Source organism: Tachypleus tridentatus, chromosome 4 (genome assembly GCF_004210375.1).
Source record: "Tachypleus tridentatus isolate NWPU-2018 chromosome 4, ASM421037v1, whole genome shotgun sequence".
In the NCBI taxonomy this organism is placed as follows: domain Eukaryota; kingdom Metazoa; phylum Arthropoda; class Merostomata; order Xiphosura; family Limulidae; genus Tachypleus; species Tachypleus tridentatus.
The window spans coordinates 102,131,475-102,153,567 of NC_134828.1; the positions used below are offsets into that span (position 1 = coordinate 102,131,475).

General features: G+C 34.6%; 1 protein-coding gene across 1 annotated transcript in view; it reads left to right on the plus strand.

Annotated features, from left to right (window-relative positions):
• The window catches only part of LOC143249791 (synaptic vesicle glycoprotein 2C-like), a 91,193-nt gene extending 76,604 nt beyond the window's left edge, over positions 1-14,589 (plus strand). The window contains 4 exon segments of the mRNA XM_076500219.1: positions 642-913; positions 916-1,143; positions 9,016-9,175; positions 10,612-14,589. Coding sequence (XP_076356334.1) covers positions 642-913; positions 916-1,143; positions 9,016-9,175; positions 10,612-10,792 — 841 coding nt within the window. The 3' untranslated portion in view covers positions 10,793-14,589.
• Positions 14,590-22,093: the final 7,504 nt, after the last annotated feature.

Consider the following 22,093-nt stretch of genomic DNA (forward strand, 5'->3'; position numbering starts at 1 on the left):
CGCAAATTAATTATTTTCTTACGTTGTTCTTTTCTCTAAGTTGCGAAGAGAACCAATGGTGGTTAGCTTCATAGTTTAAATCTAAGATAGCGTGAGATAAAAATACTTCATATTTAATTAAAGATTAATTTTTGAGAACTGATGGATCGTATATATTGGTAGTGCCTACTGAAAAGAAAAAGTAATATTAATATCACGTTTACAGCGCCATCTAGTGGGGATAATGTTTTTAATTTACATTTTATTCTTTTGAATAAAACTCCAAATTTTCTCCACCAAACATAATTTTCATATTTTAATGGATTTTACAACATATTAAAATGAACCAAATGCCAAAAGTAGTGTTACATCCTAATTTCGACTTTATTTATGTATTGTAGTAAAAGTGATATTTTAAAATCATGGTGTTTTAGTAGCGTTTTCTCTTTACATAGATTTTGGTTTGAGTTTTATTTTGATCAGCTTGTTTTATGGCAAATAGACCAAACAATTTTACACCAAGTAAACTACGTAATCTTGTCACAGTTTATAAAATTCGAAAAGTGTAGATTATATTACGAATGTTGTTGTTGAATATGAGTATTGTCTAATGCTACAATTTATTGTGTTTAATCTTTTCGCGTGTGATTTTACGTATGTAGCTTTTACGGGATGTCCATTTGGTTCCCAGAATACATCAAGAAAATTACAGTGGACGAGTTTCGTGCCCGGGCTTCTAGTGAGGTCAACAACACTGTCTACAACACCGTATTTAACAGCACCATGGAAAATATCCATTATTATAACTCTTACTTCGAAAACGTACGTTTTGAGGACATGGTGTTGAGCCACTGTACGTTTATCAATTGTACATTTCTAAATTGTACGTTCAGTGACGTGCGCTCCAGCAAAACGTTTTTTCGTCGAACTCACTTCTACGGTGCTTTTTTTACGACACTGATTTCCATGAATATCGATTTCAGGATTGTAGCTTGGAGAATTCACATTTTATCAGCACAACGGCTGGTTGCACCATTGACTTTGATATTAACTACAACCTCCAAACAATATTCCTAGAGAACCTCTTCGCTCAGCTGGCTATCATTCCAGGCAACATTTTGTCTTCTTATGTTATTGACCGTCTTGGACGAGTAAAAACCATGGGTAAGCAAATTGTATTTCGTTGTGTTTATAAAGTTACTACACGATCTGGCCGGACATGGCCAGGTGGGTTAAGGCGTTCGACTCGTAATCTGAGGGTCGCGGGTTCGAATCCCCTTCGCACCAAACACGCTTGCCCTTTCAGCCGTGGGAGCGTTATAATGTGTCGGTCAATCTTACTATTCGATGGTAAAAGAGTTGGCGGTGGGTGGTGATGACTAGTTTCCTTCCCTCTAGTCTTACATTGCTAAATTAGGGACGGCTAGCGCAGATAGCCCTCGAGTAGCTTTGCGCGAAACTCAAAAAACAAACAAACTATACGACCTACGTCACATTCCATTTTATTTTCTTGTAATACTCATAAAGTTAACCACAATAGATGTAGTAAGGCATAGTAACAAACTTATAATTCACGTGCAGTTATAAAATGTAGGTTATAGAAAGTAAGAAATAAAAAACAATCGAGTCACTCGCCAGGATGAATTCAGTTTGGTTTTTTCTTGATGTTATTTTAAACTTTTTTTTTATTCAGGAAAGTACTTTAAGATTATTAACATCGGAGGTACAGGGTGTTCGGAAAGTCACTGTGCACTTATATATTTATTAACAGACATGTCTCAATGTAGAATACAGGAGATAAATATGAATGACAATTATAAACAGTGTTGAAAGTGACCCCCGTTGGCATCAATACAGGCTTGAATCCTTCTTATTTTGTCTCTAAACACCGCTATCAGTTGCTGGCTTGAAATAAACTGAATTAATGCTGTTATCGCTGCTTTCAAGTCATCCAGCGTGCGCGGACAATCTCGATACACTGCAGATTTTGCTGCTTCCCGTAGGTAAAAGTCTGGTGGATTAAGATCTGGTGAGCGTGGGGGCCACACGTCTTTGGAAATAATGCGATCTCCAAAACATTCCTAAATAACCGCATAGATCTGTGAGATGTGTGGGCAGTAGCACCATCCTGTTGAAACCATGAGTAACTAATTTCATCACTTGTCATCTGACTGATGAAGGTGTGAAGAATCTCCGAACAATAGTGCTCGCTGTTTATTGTGTTCATAAAGAAAATAAGGCCAACAATTCGACGTCTGGAAATCGCAACCCACACATCAACCTTGAAATCATGTAGGGGTGTTTCGTGCAAATTGTGAGGATTATCGGATGACCACAATCTTGAATTTTGTGAGTTAACGTAACCCGAGAGATGGAACCATGCTTCGTCGGTGAAAAAGGTCACATACAACACATTAGCTGTATTCTCTTCGATGAATCGGTTAAACCATCTGCAATAGCGTATTCGTTTTTCATTATCAGTTTCATTCCAGTTCTTGTACCGCCATTATTTTGTATGGGAAGAGTTTTAATTTCTTTCTGACAGTCTTATGAGCAGTTCCAAGACCAATATCATGCTGCTGAGCTGACTTTCGTAATGATTTTGATGGACTCTGCATCACACTATCAGAAATATCCAACAGTTTCTGCTCCGATAGCTTTGCTGGCCTTTCACAGAGTTTGGCATCATTCACTGATCCTGTTTCCCGAAACTTATCAACAAGGTTACAAACTGCATTGTGATGTGTAACAGGTGTATCTGGGAGATTTTCAGCAAATCGCTGTCACACCACATCTGTGTATCTAGCACCTTCTCGGAATACGTGTTCGACGAGCCATACACGTTCTTCAGTTGTTAAAACCATATCGGGATCAAAATCTGAAATATAATACAATATAATTACAAAACTGCACAATGACTTCGAACACCCTGTAGTATCCGTGTTTGGCGTATTTATTGTTGTCGTGATTTTCCATCGGTAATTTTTCTAGATTACCTGTGAAAATTCGCAAGAGACAACAATTTTTGAACACCATGTTTTGAGCAGACAGTTGTATATTCTTATAATTTTTGTATGTAATTGTATGTAACTCGTTTTGAAATCCCGCCTCCCTTACGAAATACCAGATAGATCAATGTGGCTTCACTATAAGAAAAAAACACACGCAAACCCTTAGAATAAACCTGTTCGTGAAATTGAAAAAACAAAATTCCAAAATCCAAAAGCATATTATTGATTTGAATTTCTTTTTATATTATCATGTAAACATTCATGTAAATCCTTTCAGCTAAATACGAAAATCCCCATATTCCTAATTTGAAAATCTCATTATAAAAATATAAATGTAAATGGTTATACTGAACGATCTTTTATATGTCATTTTAATACATTTTCATGTAAATCCGTATAAATCCCTCGAACCCCCTTAGATACTCAGTGTGGAAGCTCTGATTTGAAAGTTTCCGTGATCAGAATTTAGATTTTTGTTTCGAACGGCCCCTTATATGTTAATACAAATTTTCAAGAAAATAGATTAATTAAAACCCGAGGATCTCCCAGATCTCTTGATTCGTTATTTTGGAGGACTTCCCACAAGTTTGTTCGAAAAGGAAAGAAAATATAGATATATATGAACAAAAAATGTCTATAGACGTTATCAGAATCAGTTACATAAAACGATTTGAATTATCCAACTCAGCAAGTCATTTGACCGATATGAGCTAAATAAATTCGTATTCGAATAGTATGTACCAGAGCTATATTTTTACATTGTTTGAAGTTTCGTAGATAGCATGTTGCAATAAAAAAGTGGTTGATTTTGGGAAGCATATGCTACGGTACTTTTCTCCGGTAATTATACACACACCCAGACCATAATGATCTCTCTAAATCGGGTACTTAAAACTTCCAATAAATCTGCAACACGTCATGTTTCTATAGCAGTAAGTACAGCGTTTTCTCGTAGTTGAGAGTCCACTAACACATTTGTTAGCATGTGTGTTTTCAGTTACGTCAACGCTACATAAAGGGCTGTGTTCAGCCCACCACGGGTATCGAAACCCGATTTTCAGCGCCTTACGTCAGCAGACATGCCGCTGTGCCCCTGGAGGGAGGACCACAAATACGAAAGGTCACTGGTAAAAACTATTTACATAATCCTGGTAACAATATGCAACTAGAATATAGAATCTAGACCAATAGAGCATGAGCTCACCATGTTCAGTCACACCTCCTATTGAATGGTCGAACATATCAAGCAGCTAATGAGCTGGTATTCATGCTATTACAAAGTTACCGGATTACAAATAATTCAGAAATCTGGAGAACAGCAAATAATTGAGACTATTCTTTATGTTATGTATTAACATGCACCGTACACTCAAAATATCAACGGTAAAATATAGACAACTACAAACAAAAGGTTTTAAGCCTAACATTTCTCCCAAAGAGTAACGGTTATAGACATAAATGTACTCACTTTATGCACGTGAAATTAAACCAAAGAAGATGGAAGCCCGACCATAGCAAATATTGCATAACAAGATGCGCAAAATCAGAGTTGTGCATAAAGATAAAAAAAAAAAGATTGAAAAATGTTAAAATACAAACCTTAAATAAAGTAACACACGAGCATTGCGATGCAGGTACTTCCTAACAATCTAAGTTGTGATAGAGTTTTTCGGTTGAAAAGCAGTTTAAATGGAGAATATTACTGTTACCAAGCTATATGTGAAACGGTTCCAAGGGGAACATAGTCTTTCAATCAGATGAAATATGTTCCAGCAGTTGGTTTATTACAGGATTATTTACTCGTAGATGATGTAAATCCCATGTATATCAACCAATATTGATATGACGCTTTCTTGTTGGGGTTTATCACATCTGGGCACAGCTGTTAATTGTTTGCCATCACTTTGTAACAGTTAAAATGGTGTCCATTCGTGCCTATTGTTTCTCTTGTTTTACTGACATTTGTCGCGCGTGTAATGGACACTGCTGAAAAGTTTCGAAGGACTTAACCTTGAACTTGAATGGCCTGAATATTACAACGGAGTCCTGAATCTCACTGTTTAATTAGTTGTTTTTTTTTCAAAAAGCTCGCTTGTTACAGGGGGCGGACTACATAAAATGTTGTTAATTTGTTATATCTTTTATTAGATAACAGAAATATATGTAAAACTATATATTTTTAGAATGCGCTCGACGAGAGATGTTCAGATATGATCTCAAATCCTAATTTTAACACTGGCTTACATAAATACCTGAATTTTTTTATGATTTTAGTTACATTAAAAGTGTTTTGCACGTGTTGTTGTTTCTAAGATCTTTTTTATTCCAATTAGCCTACAAAATGATCAAGCAACTTTGATTTATTGATACTACCAAATACGGTAAAGTTTAATCCTAACTAAAGTAACGCAAAAAATATTGAACTTGTTACATTGTTAATTTAATTATTTATCGAATATAAACCATATTTAATAAAGGCTTAACTGATGTTAAGCCTGAGACAAGTGGACTTGCATATTCTGGTGTCTTTGATTAGACATCTTATTTATTATTATCGAAGTCATGTATTTAAAGAAATAAGTGCTGTTCCAATAAAGATAGTAATTTGACTGCAATGTTTCGAAGGTATTTGTAAGTAACCCAGTACTTCATCAAACGTTCGTCTGCTCACAATGTTTTTTAATGTTAATGTTTATGGACATTACAAAAACTTACTTGTTTGTTCAAGATATTTAACGTTTGAAATTTTATACACATATTTATGAAATGAAATCAGTTCATGTAGCTGACTGATGATTAATAAACGTATTTGTATCACAACTAAAAATATTTGTCACTTGAACGTGATAATTTAAAGATTTATTTGCTTCCTTGTTATTCAAAGGATTCAAACAAATCAATATAACTCCAAACGTGAGGGTCGCGGGTTCGAATCCCCGTTGCACCAAACATGCTTGCCCTTTCAGCTGTGGGGGCGTTATAATGTGACGGTCAATCCCACTATTCGTTGGTAAAAGAGTAACCCAAGAGTTGGCGGTGGGTGGTGATGACTAGCTGCTTTCCCTCTAGTCTTACACTGCTAAATTAGGGACGGCTAGCACAGATAACCCTCGTGTAGCTTTGCGCAAAATTCAAAAACAAACAAAGCCGTACCCTAATAATACCTTCATGTAGCATTACACATTTAAGTCATTGGGATGCGTAGACTTCTCACTGTGTTACACGTTTTTCATAACCATTTTTGTGTATGCATGCAAACATTTTATCAAACATTAAATAAACTGTAACCCACAATCGTCAGTGGCTGTGATTATCTATAAGGTCTTTCCGGATGTCACCATTGAAAGTGGCTGTGATTATCTATAAGGTCTTTCCGGATGTCACCATTGAAAGTGGTAATATCTTTTATTACCTGCACGAGTAAGTATAGGACTAGTTTTACATCTCTTATTTCACCAGTAAGTATTGTAATTTTTCAATAATGTATTTTATGATAGCCACGAATGTGAAACTTTCATTGTAATCTCTCGCCAGCAAGAAATGTACTTGGTTTATTCTGTACTTGTCAGCGAAAAGAAGCATACCATATTTTTATACCTTGTCAGTGACAAGAGTTATGGATATATAGCAATTTGTAAACAGCACGAACTGTACGAGGGCTGTCTCAAAAGATCGTGGCCCAACCTAAAGGAAAAATTACGATATGCTTATCCCCCCATAAATATTAAGTTTTAACCTTTCAATTTATAAACATCGCGTAACTTATAACGTAACAACTTTATTATGCGTGTTGTGGGTTTCTGAAGGAAAGAAGTGTTAAACGTTATGGAGGAGGTCGAACTTCGTTCTGTGAGTAAATATTTTGTTAAAAAAGAAAATGACGCAAGAAATTCACTAGAAACAGGATTAGAAGAGGGTACTACGTCATATTGAACAGTGGATAAGAGGTGTGTTAAATTTAAGCGTGGTAGACAATCACGTGAAGATGATCGATCGGAGGTCAGATAAGCCATCGACATTGATCCCAGAGGAATTGTCGATAAAGTTCATGATTTGATTACATGTGATAGAATAATTGTCATCAGGAATTTGGAATACGAAGTGGGTAAATGTACTGTAGTAAGTCTTTTGTTGTCAGTTTAGGTATGTTGTTACCTCAGCAGAGACACGTTTGACTTGTTGATAGTTAACGCCGATTCAAAAGGCAGATTTGTTACTACAGAGGAAACTTGGGTTCGCGACTTCGATCTAGGAACAAAGTCTGCAATGGAAACATCCATGTTCACCCCTTCGATCTAGGAACAAAGTCTGCAATGGAAACATCCATGTTCACCCTCCTCAACAATGTTAAAGACACAACCCTCTACTGAGAAAGTCATGACATCAATTTTTTGGGGTGCCCTGGGCGTTTTACAAGATTTCTATTTGGAAAGGGGCCACACCGTTACAGGAGATTACTGTGCATCCTCAATCAACAATTTGCATTAAAAAAACAAATTAGAGTAAGATTGCTCCTAAGTGGACGTGGTCGTTCACCAGAACAATGCCCAATCTCACAAATCACCTGTTGCTTTGAACGCTATTCATATAACGCTAGCTTCAAATTCTCAATGGCCACCCTCCCCTAACTCATCAAATATAACTCCAAATTACTCTTTTTATCTTTTCTGACCTCAAACATTTTCTAAAAGGCTGAAGATTGCAGAGTAATAATTATCTCTTGCATCTGGTCATGGATTGAGGACCAAGAAGATAATTTCTCTCAAAAGAACATGAAGGACTTAGAGAACCACTGGCACAAGTGCATAGATTCAGGAGGAGATTATGTTGAAAAATAAATATTAGCTGAACCAGTGTAGATTTTCTTTATAGGTTGGGTCACGAACCTTCCGGACACCTCACGTAGTTGGTTTAATTTGTCTGCTGCTTGTACTAAGAGGTGTATTTTGATTTGTACTGTGGTTGTCAGCGTCGAGAACTCTCATTGGTTTACATTGTAACTTGCCAATGAGAACATTTGTGCATAGTCTGTAGAGCGTATTAGGACAATAATCATCAGAACCTCTCTCTATGATTATGTGTATAGATATTTGTTTTGCAGGACAGTGTATATGGAATAATAGACGATATTTAACAAAAATAGTCTATTTAAAGCTATGGTTCATTATTAAACTGTAAAGGAGATTTCTTTCAAATCACTGAATATGAAAACAGTGTTACTGTTCTTATGTTTTTCTCGTAAACTTCACATTCCAAGTCTTGCCTCGATTTTGCATTATTCGGAAATGTTATATTGTAAGCTAAAAGTGATAATTACTTCAAACTAAGTTCTTAATAATTAAAAAATTTGTGCAAGAATTGAAAACCTTCTCTTAGTTTAAGTGGTCCAGTTTTGTTCATGTAACTGTAAAAGTAACTATTACAGCAAACACAAATGATCGGGAAGTTAAAGAAAATAAAAGTGTCCTAGATTCCAAGTGTATCGCTTTATACCATAGACTTTTGAAATTAACACAAACATATTTAAGAGACTTCTGGCGTCCCGTATGGCTAAGTGGTTAAGGCACGTGAATCGTAATCTGAGAGTCGCGGGTTTGAATCCCCGTAACATCAAGCATACTAACCCTTTTAGCCGTGGGGGCGTTATAATGTGACGCTCAATCCCACTATTCGTTGGTAAAAGAGTAGCTCAAGAGTTGATAGTGGGTGGTGATGACTAGCTGCCCTCCTTCTAGTCTTACACTGCTAAATTAGGGACAGCTAGCGTAGATAGCCCTCGAATAGCTTTGCGCAAAATTAAAACCAAACCTTTTCCTGACTACGGTAGTTTTAATGCTTGTCTTTAGTAGTTTACTTCATATTTCTGACTACTCTTAATATTTACTTCCTCTTCCTTTGTTTTTTGTTCCTGATTAGTTTGAGTAATTTTCCTTAATGGATTACTTCTTATTTCCCTTTTCTAATTAATGTTATTAATCAGTTTTCTTCCTATTTGAGCATTTTCATTTTTCGTATCTGCTTACAGCTTCTTCCTTGTTCCTGACTAGTTTGAGTGCTTTCTTTATCTGGTTCCTGGACAGTAAGACTTCTGTCATTGGGTTTGAAGCTGTTTTCAACTTCATTTCAATTTCTGGCTGGAACGCTTTGGATGTTATTACAACTGAGTCTTACTGCGCAACTCTCAGGTAAGCGAAAACCGGCTGCACTGAGTATGGAAGTATGTGCTGCTTATATGGAATGCTTCATAATGGTGCTGTGACGCATGTCATTAGAAGTGTATATTTTACAACAAAAGTCACTGTTATTTTGTGTTATACTTTCAAAAACCACAAACAGTTCACTCAGCACATTTACTCCGTAATAGTGAGGAATATTACTCAATAGAGTTTCAGGTGTATGTGGAAGTTAGCTTATGTAGTAATTGTTTACATACACTTTCACCTTAAGGTACGTTAAGCTCCACTAGGTGACATGTTTACCATCGTTCGAGTTAAAATATTTAAAGCTGAAATTACATATATTAGGCTGGTCATTGTATAGGTTTACTTGTCTATATGAGCTGTTAGAAAGTGCTCGAATTTTTACGATCTCTAAAGTTTAATACTTTCTGGAAATATCGAGCCTTGCAGGATAAGCAATACGGAAATACAAGTTTATTTCTTTGAAACAAATAACATAAACTATGAAACTATAATAGTTCTGAACATAAATTGTCTCTTTTACCAACTTGTTCGTTTTTGTTACAAATAAAGAGTCATATTTTAATACTTTACAAACATTATATAACATGTAAGAACACGTTGTACATACATTAGAAACGAAATGTTTCTTTGTAAGATAAAACAGATCGAATAAAAATGGTATGGCCAGGTGGTTAAGACACTTGACTCGTAATCTGAGGGTCGCGGGTTCGAATCGCCATAACACCAAACATTTTCGCTCTTTCAGCCGTGGGAGCGATATAATGTGACGGCCAATCCCACTATTCGTTGGTAAAAGAGTAGCCCAAGAGTTAGCGGTGGGTGGTGATGACTAGCTGCCTTCCCTCTAGTCTTACACTACAAAATTAGGGACGGCTAGCGCAGATAGCCCTCGTGTAGCTTTGCGCGAAATTTAAAAACAAACCATTATTTCAAAAAATACAAATTCGGCAAAGACATCTATCTGCAAGCAGAGAAGTAAGTTGAAGCCGTTCGTGACTGTAGTTTTTTTATTAAATTAGATGCATTTCTAAATTATTATCACAGAGTGGTGCAGCTCTCCCTTTAAACATTTCTAGAGAGCATAGTTTTAATGTTCAACTTGAGACAATAGAAACACACTTTTAACCCCTTAATTGCGTTAAAAAACTTTCCTTATGAGAAGATAAGAAAAATCTATCAATGAACTAAACATGTGTGTTTGAACTATCTGCTCAACCGAGGGGAATAACTGATTTTAGCGTTGTAAATCCGGAGACATACCGCTGTACTAGAGGGGGGCGAACTAAACATAACTATATTTTAATGTGATATAATTTGAATTTTTCGTTTATTTATTTATTTTTTTCATTCCGGAATTTTGCTTGTGTCTTCTTCAAAACTCGCTGGTTCATGTAATCCAAGTTTTTCTTTGTAATCAGAACTACAGGCTATGGTTTTCTGAGTGCGATTAGTCGATTTGCGGCCATTCTTGGAAGTCTGACGTTCGGAAACTTCATCAACATTAGCAAAGCAGTGCCCATGCTGACCACCGCCATTGTTCTCTTTACTGGATGCCTCATTGCTTTCAAGTTACCTGAAACTAAAGATACACTTATGTGATGTGGGTACGGAACATTTATTCCACTCGTGTCAAGTTCCCGGATTCTGTTTACTTCGAGTTCTACAATCACTCCACTTCAGTGAAGGGAGAAGAAGTATCTAATGGAATGGCAGAAATTTTGTCAGCTGAAACAAAACTTACAAGAAAATATAAATAATCAACTTAAATTACAGAGAGATGTGTGGTGGACACTACAGCAAAAACCTTTAGTTGAAGAAAACTTAGTTTCCAAACTGGCTTTTTTTTTCTTGAAGAATAAAAACACTATATGGTGGCGTATTTACCTTCTAGTCGTGTGTTGGTGGATTGCGGTATAAAATAGTGTTAAAACAAAAGAAAATTCACAAATTTAGGCTTTCAAGGAAGAGGTTTAACAGTTGGTTCCAGTTTCGGTAATTTAATCTATAAAACTAAACAAAATCGTTTAGAAGCCACTATGTTATTGTAATCTTAAATAAATAGTTATGGATAATAAGACATTGATTGTTTGTAATGTAATAGTTAATAAGTTTACTGAATGGTGTTACCCCCTCCGTACGCACTTGATCAGGTGTTTAAGTATTCTGCAAATAAATTATAAAGAAAACAGAATATTCCCTTTTTTGCTGAACGTGTGGATATTTTAGGTTTTTATCATTAAAAATATATATAACATAATCTTTTATTAAAATCGTAGTCTCCACCATTCCAGTGTTGTGTTATTTTTGTAACGTCTACTCCATGTTTTACAGGCTTCGGTCACAAATATACCACTTGCCATTTATGTTATTGTAAAACAAACTTGGAAAAAGCCAAGGACTTGTTTGAATTATAACAAATTCGCCAGTGTATGAAACATTCAAGCTCACCTGCCATAAAATAAAAAGTTGTGTTGAATTATATTTAAAAAAACAACATAACTCCTGGCAGTGGAAAACTGTGTAAAGTACATTGATAAATTAATTTTATGTTTAGTGCTATTAAATATTGTTGTTTAGAGATTCCTAATTAGCTCATGATATCAGTATATAACATGATGATAGTGATTTAATTAGCTATTTTCATGCGTTTCCATTTTATATAATTCCATAATTAAACACTAAAATTATTGGATCCATTATTGCAAGCAATTGTTTGAACTATATCAGAAATCAAAATTATTATAGTATTGTTTCAATTGATAAGTTGTTGGAGATCGCTGAATACCATGAGTTCCAATGATTTTTTTTTACTTTATAAACTAAACAAATTAGTGGAAATGTTTTTGTTTATTACTATTTGTACATTATTGCATTATTTGCAACTTATTATGAAATATCAGGAGAAATTATTTAATTATGAAAGGTAAGTTACTTTACGACGCACAGTTCCAATAAAACTAATAATGTATTCGCTTCCCGTTTGCGAATTTATTTCCTTGTAATATGTTTATTTTTATTTTCATTTACAAGAACTCATGTATGTATTCCTTTTATTGTATCCATTAAGAAAGGTTGACCAGACCTTTAGATCTCAACTTTGTATTATAGATATTTATATGTTGGTTGTTTGTTTTTTCAATATATATCTATACTTGTGTTGGTCCTTCTGGTGCCAAGTGCATTTCAGATGTGCAGAATAGATTTTGAAATTATGTTTTAATAGCTGTTATATTGTGAAGCATTTTCCAACTTACATTTCTGACAATACTAACAGTGAGTGTAGTAAAAAAATGTGAATATTTTGGAGTTACTATTGATGTCTTATATCATCCGTTCGTGTGCCACATGTAAACGTTAAATTACAAGTGGATATTATAGAAAGTATGAAACGGCTGGTGCTTAATCTAAACTAGGTTAAGCTCATTGATGTCTTTCATTTATATTGTAAACATGGTTTTACGAGTTTAATTTATGCATTCCAAGTTTTTCATTGCATTAATCTATTATGGTTTTTGTTATATTTGTTGTAACAAATCATAGCCAGCAATAATTACAAGGACAACAGTTCTGTGTGCAAACATATCTTGGCTTATTGAAATCATGTACATGCACCAAGAAAGATTGGATAAAAACGCACGTGCAAGTTGCAACTGAACAAATAACCCAATCCAAATGTAAGAGTTGTAACTATGCGCATTAATAAAACGCACGTACAAGTTGCAACTGAACAAATTAACCCAACCCAATTGTAAGGTGTGACCAAACATACCTATATAATCCAAACGTAAGGCGTGACTGAACGAACTAACACAATCCAAAAGGTGCGACTGGACGAACTAACACAATCCAAACGTTAAGTGCGACTGAAACATTTACAATGTTCAACTGAACAGATCAATCTTCCTCAGAACCTAATAGTTTATTGAGCGAGGCTTTCAGAAAAAAACGCTCTGTTATAATTTGTTTTTCTGCATATATATATTTTACATATCGAGTTAAGACATTAAACAGGGATAATTTTTGCTGTGCTTTTACTTAAATGCTATTTACATGTAGTCTAAAATAAATTATGACTGGATGACAATTGCTGTAAGTTATAAGGTTTTCCTCTATCCAGATCAGTGAATGTGGATGCACTAACACTTGAGATGCCTGCTCTAAAGAAGTATAACGAATGTGTGCTCTTTTCCAGTGTTTAATCTTAACGAATTTAGTCTGTGATCTTAGGCGTGATTTGTTGTTGTATTTAATTAAATATAAAAACCTTACATGCATGTAAATAGAAATGTGAATTGTTATCAACAAGCTAGTCAAAATAATGATACTTAACAATTATAGTCTATTAGTTTTTAGATTTTATGGAAGGAAAGTAATCAAATACTGCCCTATGATAATGTGAATGATATATTTTATTATTTTTTAAATGTTCCTATTTATTTATTTATTGTTTTGAATGCTTTGGATAACCTACCTTTACGTTTAAAATAAGTTTTATTTACCATTATAAAATAGAAGCACAAATTTGATGCATATATAAAAGTAAAAACGTGCTCCCCAGTGGCACAGTGGAGTGCCTGCCGACTTATAATGCTAGTCAGTGTGGTAAGTCAGCGCACAAATAAGGTATTGTGTAGCTTTGTGCTTAATTGTAAACAAACAATGTAAAAACTTAAATTTAACACATAGTTAAAACTGTGGTAGGAGCTTTTTTGTTAACAATGGACAAACATTTTTGTTTAATAAAGACAAAATGTAAAATAACCTTCATAGTTCTCACTTTTGTTTACATCAATTTTTTGTACATTGCTTAAGTTGAAAAAACATACCCATGTTCTGAGGTTGCGGAAACCTTTTAAGGTGTATTAAATTACGTATTTTTTAAATTAACCCTAAAATAACTGTGCATTAAGGAAAAAATAATTAATTTGTTTCTTTAAAATGTATAGTAGTTTATTGTTCTTCAAATAATTAAACTTTATGAGTGATTGTATTATCTAATAATAGTGAAAATAATTATCTGTTTAAATCTGATTTCTCGGTGTATTATAGCTACGAAATTTCTTTTAAATACTTCGTAGCTTTTCTTGTAAAGTGAATATTTTTTTAATATTAAAATTCTTAAATAAACAGTAGCATCATTTATTTGACCAGGTGTATTACTGATCGTTTCCACTGTTTACCTACAGTTTTAAAGTTGTAAGGTAATGTTATAACTATGGAAGCATATGAAGGAAACTTCTGATATGCTATGCTGCTGGTATAAGTTTCAACATTTAAACAAATAAGGTATTGAGATAGAAATGCTTTAAACATATAAATATCAAAAGAACATCTTGAAATCTAATTAAATTAATGTAATTTCTTTCTTGTTGAATAAAAGCAGTCAATGTGTAAAACTTCCTATTTCACTGAGTGCATTATATTAAAAAAGCACAAGATACACATCTTATTAGTATCCATAAGAATTATACATTACAAATACCAATACATAGACAATTGTTGTCTGGTAGTAAAAACAACAACATAAATATAAATCTGTATATGCACGTGTGTGTATATATATCTATATCATGAAAAACTTGTATTTGTTCCTCATTTTGTTGGATTTTATTTTATTCTGAAAATGAGTCATGGAACAGTGGTCTTTCAGAACTCATTGTAGAATTTCCTTAAGGGCTAATATTATGAACATGAAGACAAAATAACGATTAGAATAATCTGTTTAATTTTTTCTATTACCACTATTGCTGTGACAGTAGTGTCTTCTAGAACTACATGAGATTTATTCCCACCAAATCCAGTTCTAAACTTTAGTTGGCCAAATTCTAGAATATCTCTCAATTGAGAAACTAATAGAATACGATGGAAATGTACCATGGGGAGATACCATAGGGAGAATATCAAACTTAGTCCGAAATAATTTCAAATGTGAACAGCTGGAACAGTGAACAACAAGCTATTCATTTTGCTTCTCATTTGAAAGGACTGACTTTAACAGTATCAAGTTACCTTCCAACAGCGATCTGTGACAACTACCAAGCATTGGAAGCAGTCTTATCCAACAGGCTCGGAGCGATGCATCAGAATGATTTATCCGCAGCAGAGTTTTGGAAGAGGGTATGGAGAAAAGAAAGTACCTTAGTCAAACATTTAGAAGAGTTGAAAAGTCTAACCCAGTTATTTTATTTGGTAATCGTGAAGTGGTTGATTCGTTAGCGCGCAACCAATTTATTGGTGATAAAATGGACAGGATTATGAGGCAGAAGGAAAGTAGGTATACATGTTCAAGATTTTCTCCAACTAGTGATGGAACTTGAAAATATTAAAGCTCTCGATCCAAGCTATATATAGGCACATGTAATTCCGTGTTGCCCAGCTTGGAAAGTGCGAATTCAGAGTTCGAGCATTTACTTTTGGTGGTATCCTAAAATCGCTGAGAACAGTAGTGATTTCTATGACATTTTGTAAGAAACTGATATAATGTACCACTATAAAAATAAAAGAAAATACTTTCTTGCTTAACATGTTTCTGTTGAGTTTGCCTTCGATTGCTTGAAACACTTGAAATCTTGTCTATAAATACCATGACAGAGATGTGGTTTACAGTACTGGCATTGTTGGATATTCTAACTATTATTACTGAGAGAGTACTGAGTACCTAGAATTTAGTGAATACTGTTGATCTTCTAAGAATGAACAAAGCAGTAAATACATATTTATATTTTTAATTTATTGGTTTATTGAGTATCGTAAACTATATGTTTAGCAGTAAGTGGGATATATACTCTTCCTATTCATTATAAGTTATTTATCAGTTATGGCTTTATTTTTATGGGGAAGGAGAAGTATTGTACAATGTTGATAGTCCACTTCTGAGTACTATAATTAATACTGGAAGCTCCTCTGATAGGTATCATACTTAGATGCTATTTTATGTTTAATAAAGTCATTGCAAATGTCAAGTCTATTACAATAAGCGCGCTACTTCAAAAAATATCATTCATGAAAGAAAATACAGTCTTAGCCATTTTTTTGCATATCTTGTAACAAATAAAATTATTATTATTATTAAAGTGGAGTACAAATACATGTAGTGCTGTTAAACTGAGAAATGCATGCTATATTAAATATCTACATATGTAATTTTATACTGAGACAGATTCTATGGTATCATGAACGTGTTGTTAGAACAGCAAACTATTTTATTAGAGATGTGTATAAATATGTGTAATTTCGCATTCCACATATTACAAAATAAGTTTACCAAAACATATATAGTGGCAAAATATAACCAAGTTATTATGAATAACGCCTGTAACCTTATATTAGTTTAAATTAAACGTTTGGTACTTGTTTGGTCCACCTCGTACCTTAATGACCTCCATAGATCCATGTGGCATGCTAATAATTAGGCTATTGATGTAATCCACCGTTATTTAATTCCAAGTTGTTACAAAAAGCGTTGCAACTCAGATACAGTAGTTATTTTAAGATTGTGGTTAGCTATTTTCCAGCTTAGTTCTGCCCAAAACTTCTCAATGTGATAACAGCCTGGAGACTGATCATGACAATCTCGTAACATCCTCCTGGTCGAGATAATCCTGTACAATACATACATTATGAGCAGTGGCATTGTTATCTTGCAACATAAAGCTATTGCCAAACCTACCCTAGAATATGGAAGAAATACCGTCTCCACATGATGTTTGTATGAAGTGCCATTTACGTTTCTCTGGAGTATGTAAAGAGAAATTTACTCCATGATGAATAGCTGCCCAAACATGTACTGCACCACCTTCTGTGGATTCACTGTAGGAAAGATAATCTTCTCTCATCTGCTTTCCAGGCAAATGACAAACACGAATCCCACCATCAACTTTAACATACTAAAACAGAATTCATCTGAAAAGATGACATGTTGCCAGTCTCCAAACTGTAAGTTAGCATGCTGTCTTACCTAAATAACATTGGTGGTAGTGAATTCTAATTATTATTGGCTTGCAAATAGCCATTTTTCCAAAATAACCTCGTATGGTCAGTTTCCTATTCACTTTTTTTTCTGGATACCATGGAATAAATGTGTTCGTGCTACTCCTGTTGTAAGATATTGCAAGACTACTTTCGACCTTGTCTTGTTAACCTGGTCAAAACATGATTATCTTAGGCAGCAGTATTTTGGTGTCCACCAGTAAACTTTCTTGGAACAACACTTCATGTACTCTGATGAAGGTTCAGCATTCGAGACACTGTACACTGAAGGTACCCATCTGTTCTGGAAATGTTTATTTGCTACATACCATTTCTGTACAGTCAAACAATTTGATGCCTTATAACATCTGGCACGTTATGAGGCATGATTCAACAAGTATAGAGAAAATGCCTGAACAAAATATTGATCTGATTTGAAAAAGATTGTATCAAATGCACATCCTTTTATACAAAGCAAGTGTGCCTATGTGACGAAAAAATACTCAGAACAATTTATACAGACCAGAATAACAACTCTTACATGTTTGTCTAATCATACGCTCTCTTCTCTGCTATATATATGTACTCTACTCCATATATGTACATAATAACATCAATAGAGAAAAGTATATAAACATTTATGCCAAGACTGTATTATACTGGCAATTTCTGTACGAAACAGGAACTCCATTTCTTGGCCATGTATTTGTATTGTTAGGTATCAAACACCACCCGGCTCTAAAAGAACTGGGCTGACAACCAGTCACATAGATGCAAGCTGACAATTGTGTTTCACCAAATCAATAGCCAGACAAACGTCGAGTTAAGCCAGGTCAGTAGAAGCCATAGCTTACCAGTAATTCTCCTTCACTTGCTAAGCAGTCAGACAGAATGAGTAGTTTCACCTTTTTACTGCAATGGGTTAACACATGAAGTACATTTTGGAGGAAAGCATTGATGGTATATGCTGCAACAAAATCATCCTTTAAAAAACATGCTCATTCAGTGACATCCAATGTATCCAAAGTAAAAAAAAAAAACGAATTGTGTTGTTAGTTGCTTTATTAATAGCAGAATATAAAATTGACATTTTGTAGGTTGGAGAAGGTACGACCACCCGAGTGCTTCTGCGAGCTTTTTTCTCTCCTTTGACATATGACATATTTGGCATCACAACTTCAAACTTAGTTTCTAAACATACTGCTTTTGCTGGGATAAGAATGTATCTTGTACTATGATGAATCATAATTTCACCTGATAATCCATTAACAAACTTATCAACAAGGGTTTTCTGTGACATGTCAGTGCCACAGTGAGATATGTTTCCATGAAGATGATGCTTGATGTTCACATAAGTGGTCCATTTTCTTTATGATACTTCCTCTAAACATTGAACTTCGCCCAATGAATAGTTGGCTCTTTAACAAGTCAAAATGTTGGCACAACTTGCCATGACTGTATTACATTCACAAAGTTGTTCCTCACTCAAGTGCTCACTGAGTCAGGCTTAGTGAAACTTAACATCGGACATTGTTAGCTTGATCCTCACTAATATTATATACAATATTCTTAGTGAAACTTAACATCAGACATTGTTAGCTTGATCCTCACTTATATTATATACAATATTCTTAGTGAAACTTAACATCAGACATTGTTAGCTTGATCCTCACTAAGATTATATACAATATTCTTTCATGCTTTCTTGCTCAATTTGAATCTGCTCTCACCTTATTAGTAATGAATGCAATCAAAGAATAAGAAAAGATTTGTCCTGAAGGCATCACCTAATCTGCCAGTGGAAAAGTCACTATTATTCTCTACTTAGTGTTCTAAAAGGGAACTATCTCTCTTAACGCATAATATAGTTCACATAGTAGCACAATGAAATAAAGCAGAATAAAACGTGGCGAGCGTGAAAAGAACTTAACCACATTACTTGAGCAACATTCTAGTGCAAAAACTACTGACACATGTATGTGTAAAATATTTCAAACATTGCTAAACTAAAGAAAACAAAAAATACTAAATATATTTTGTGAACTCATGGTAAAAACACGGAAGCTGAAATTGTAGCTAGATTTGACAATTTGGCAAGGTGTAGGAGAGGCAGTCTTCTGTACCTAGAGCTTTCAACAGATATGTTGAGACAATGTTAGTATTCTTGATACATTCACAGGACGAAGAGGTTGAATGGTATTTATCTGGGCTATCCTTGATGTCCTTAACATAATCCCAGATTACTATACCATATATATAGGAGTACAGAGCAGTCGAAAATGGTCGTGGTGTGTGCCTTAAATGCCATGAAACGTAAAGGGTTGGTCTTTATGGGGCTCGAGTGTTCATGAAAAGGTGTTATGTAGAATCTCTAAAGGCCAAGAAGAGTGGCATGATGCCTTACAAGATGAAATTCAACATATTTCATTACAACATCATTAGGTGGAACAGAGGGTATTTCATTATGATTTAATGTTGGTCAAGATCTTCCCAAACCACATCAAACTGCTCAGCTGAGGGAAATGTGGAATATGAAGATAGAATGTTGCATCATCACAATTTAAGTCATCTTATTGAAAACATATTTCAACTGTGTTACATTCATTACAGTACATGCAATGATGGCTTAAAAAAAGGTAAAACCTTAAGTGCACAAGGGGAACAGCAAATAAAATCATGGATTATTTGATCAAAACATTCAAGCAAATGTGTACTTGGACAGGATGAACTCAGGAACAGATGGCACAATACGTAATGTTGAATTTAGACAGTATGGTGCTTGATGCTTTATAACACAAGTGAATGACAGAGACAGTTGTTAACATCTTATCGATCCAGTGAAAAGTTAAAAACTCAAAGGTGAGAACCCCAAGATAACTTTTTCAATTATACGGCTGATTTAAGGAGGTTAATTAGAAAGGAATTTTCTTCTCTGTTTTCTAAAAATCACAGGGAGATACTCATCAACAACTGGAATAATGTGCCACTAGATGAGAGATGGTTTCGATGGCAAAATGATTTTATATTACAGCAAAAGTGGAATCTCACAGCAGTGCAAACTGTAGTTGTAGGCCCTCCTCAGAAGTTGCCTCCAGAGTTTATAAAGGCTCTAAAACACTAAAAATGTATCAATTCATCTCTACAATAGCTACATTGAAGAAATTATACAAGATAGCATGGTACAACATTCATGACACTCAGTAGCTCAGCATGGCTTCCTTGATTCATGCTGTGGCCACACCACTGTTATAACTAAAGTTTGCAAGCTTTAATTTTGACAAGCTTGGTCACTGATTGTGGAAATGCCCAATTGTCGTTGTGAAATAGGAGTAGTGAATAAACACACCTTTTAGGCCAACAATGCAACAGATGCAAAAGTTAGCATGAGCAATGGACGCAGGAACACCTACTGGTTCCAACTAGTAGAGTCTGGGTTGAATCTGGCCATCAACTCAGGAGAATGCAGCAATCAGTTTGAAACTAAAGTTGTGGTTACTGTTCCAGAGAACTATGGCTAATTGTCACATGGTACACACTGATAATGATAAATGGACACAAGGCTGAGTTGCCAGTATACACTGGAGCAACCAGAACCTTAATCAACCTAGCAGTGTATTAGGTGCTCTATGTTAATACATCACTTCCGGTATATGGTGAAAAGCTAGAAGTGAGAGGAGAGGTGCATCTGACTCTAACCGGTGATCAAACGCACTTAGTGAAGGAATTTCTCTCTGATATGAGTTAAGGTATTAGTATTTTAGGGATGCATCTGCTTCAGAAATTGTCAATCAGTCGTGCTTGTGCAAAAGGCTAGCTAAGTTTCTTCAATAAAGCAATCCAGTAGCCACTAGATTGGATCATAGAATATCTGACTACTCATGTGCACATGAAAAAGGATGAGGTAGATCATGTAAAGTACAAAAGTATTTAGTGATATAGAATAGATGTGAAGTAGTGTGTCGTTACCTTCTACTAATGTGATAGAATAAACATATGACACATGGGTTTTTGTCTGGAAAGAAAGCTGCACTGGCTCTAACAGTGATCTTTCCAAACATCAGTATTCTACAGGTGCCAGTCTATAATTGTGGCTATTCATAATGAAGTTGAAATGCACATAAGCGTGGAAACAGAGGTAACGATCACGCAGACGAATTATATTAATGGTGTTGCAAAATCTATGCCATTCAAAAGAAAGAACAAACAGATTCTAGAGTACTTGAAATGCAAACAATAAGAATTATACACAGAAACATGAATTCGGCAAATTATTTATATAGTTTCCTGATGTGTTTGTGAGACCACATAACCGACTGGGTCAGTCAACAGTCACAAATCATCACACAGATATAGATGATGTGTATCTAGTAAAACTAGTGCCATATAAAAATGTTAAAAGATAGAATTAACAACTTTAAAATTAAGAAAGGGTAAGAAAAGAATATAAAGGTTCTATGTGAACACCAGATAGATGATACCTCCTCTTTAACACTTATCCATGGGTATGTTTAGGTATATTGGAAGTTACCATAGGTTCAGTACACTAGATCTAAATTCTGAATAGTGTAAAGTGGAACTAAAGAATGAAAGTAAACTGAAATAAAATACGGTTTTCATAACTGGAGAAAGACTATATGAATACTACTGCATCATGTCTTTAGGTTTGTATAGTGATCTTATAGATTTTGAGTGGATTAGGAAATTTACACTAACAGGACTGTAATGTCATTGTTCCATATTTCCAGCCATAAGTGAGAGTCTGATAATGGTATTCCAGAGTATCAAGAATGCAGAACTTAAAAATGGCATCAGCAGAGTGGATGTTTATATTCATTAACATATTATTGATTACGTAGTTGCGAGATGGAGTACTCATTAATCCTGCAAATGCCAAGTTTACATCTGTATAGTTTTGGTAATCCATTATTTTTT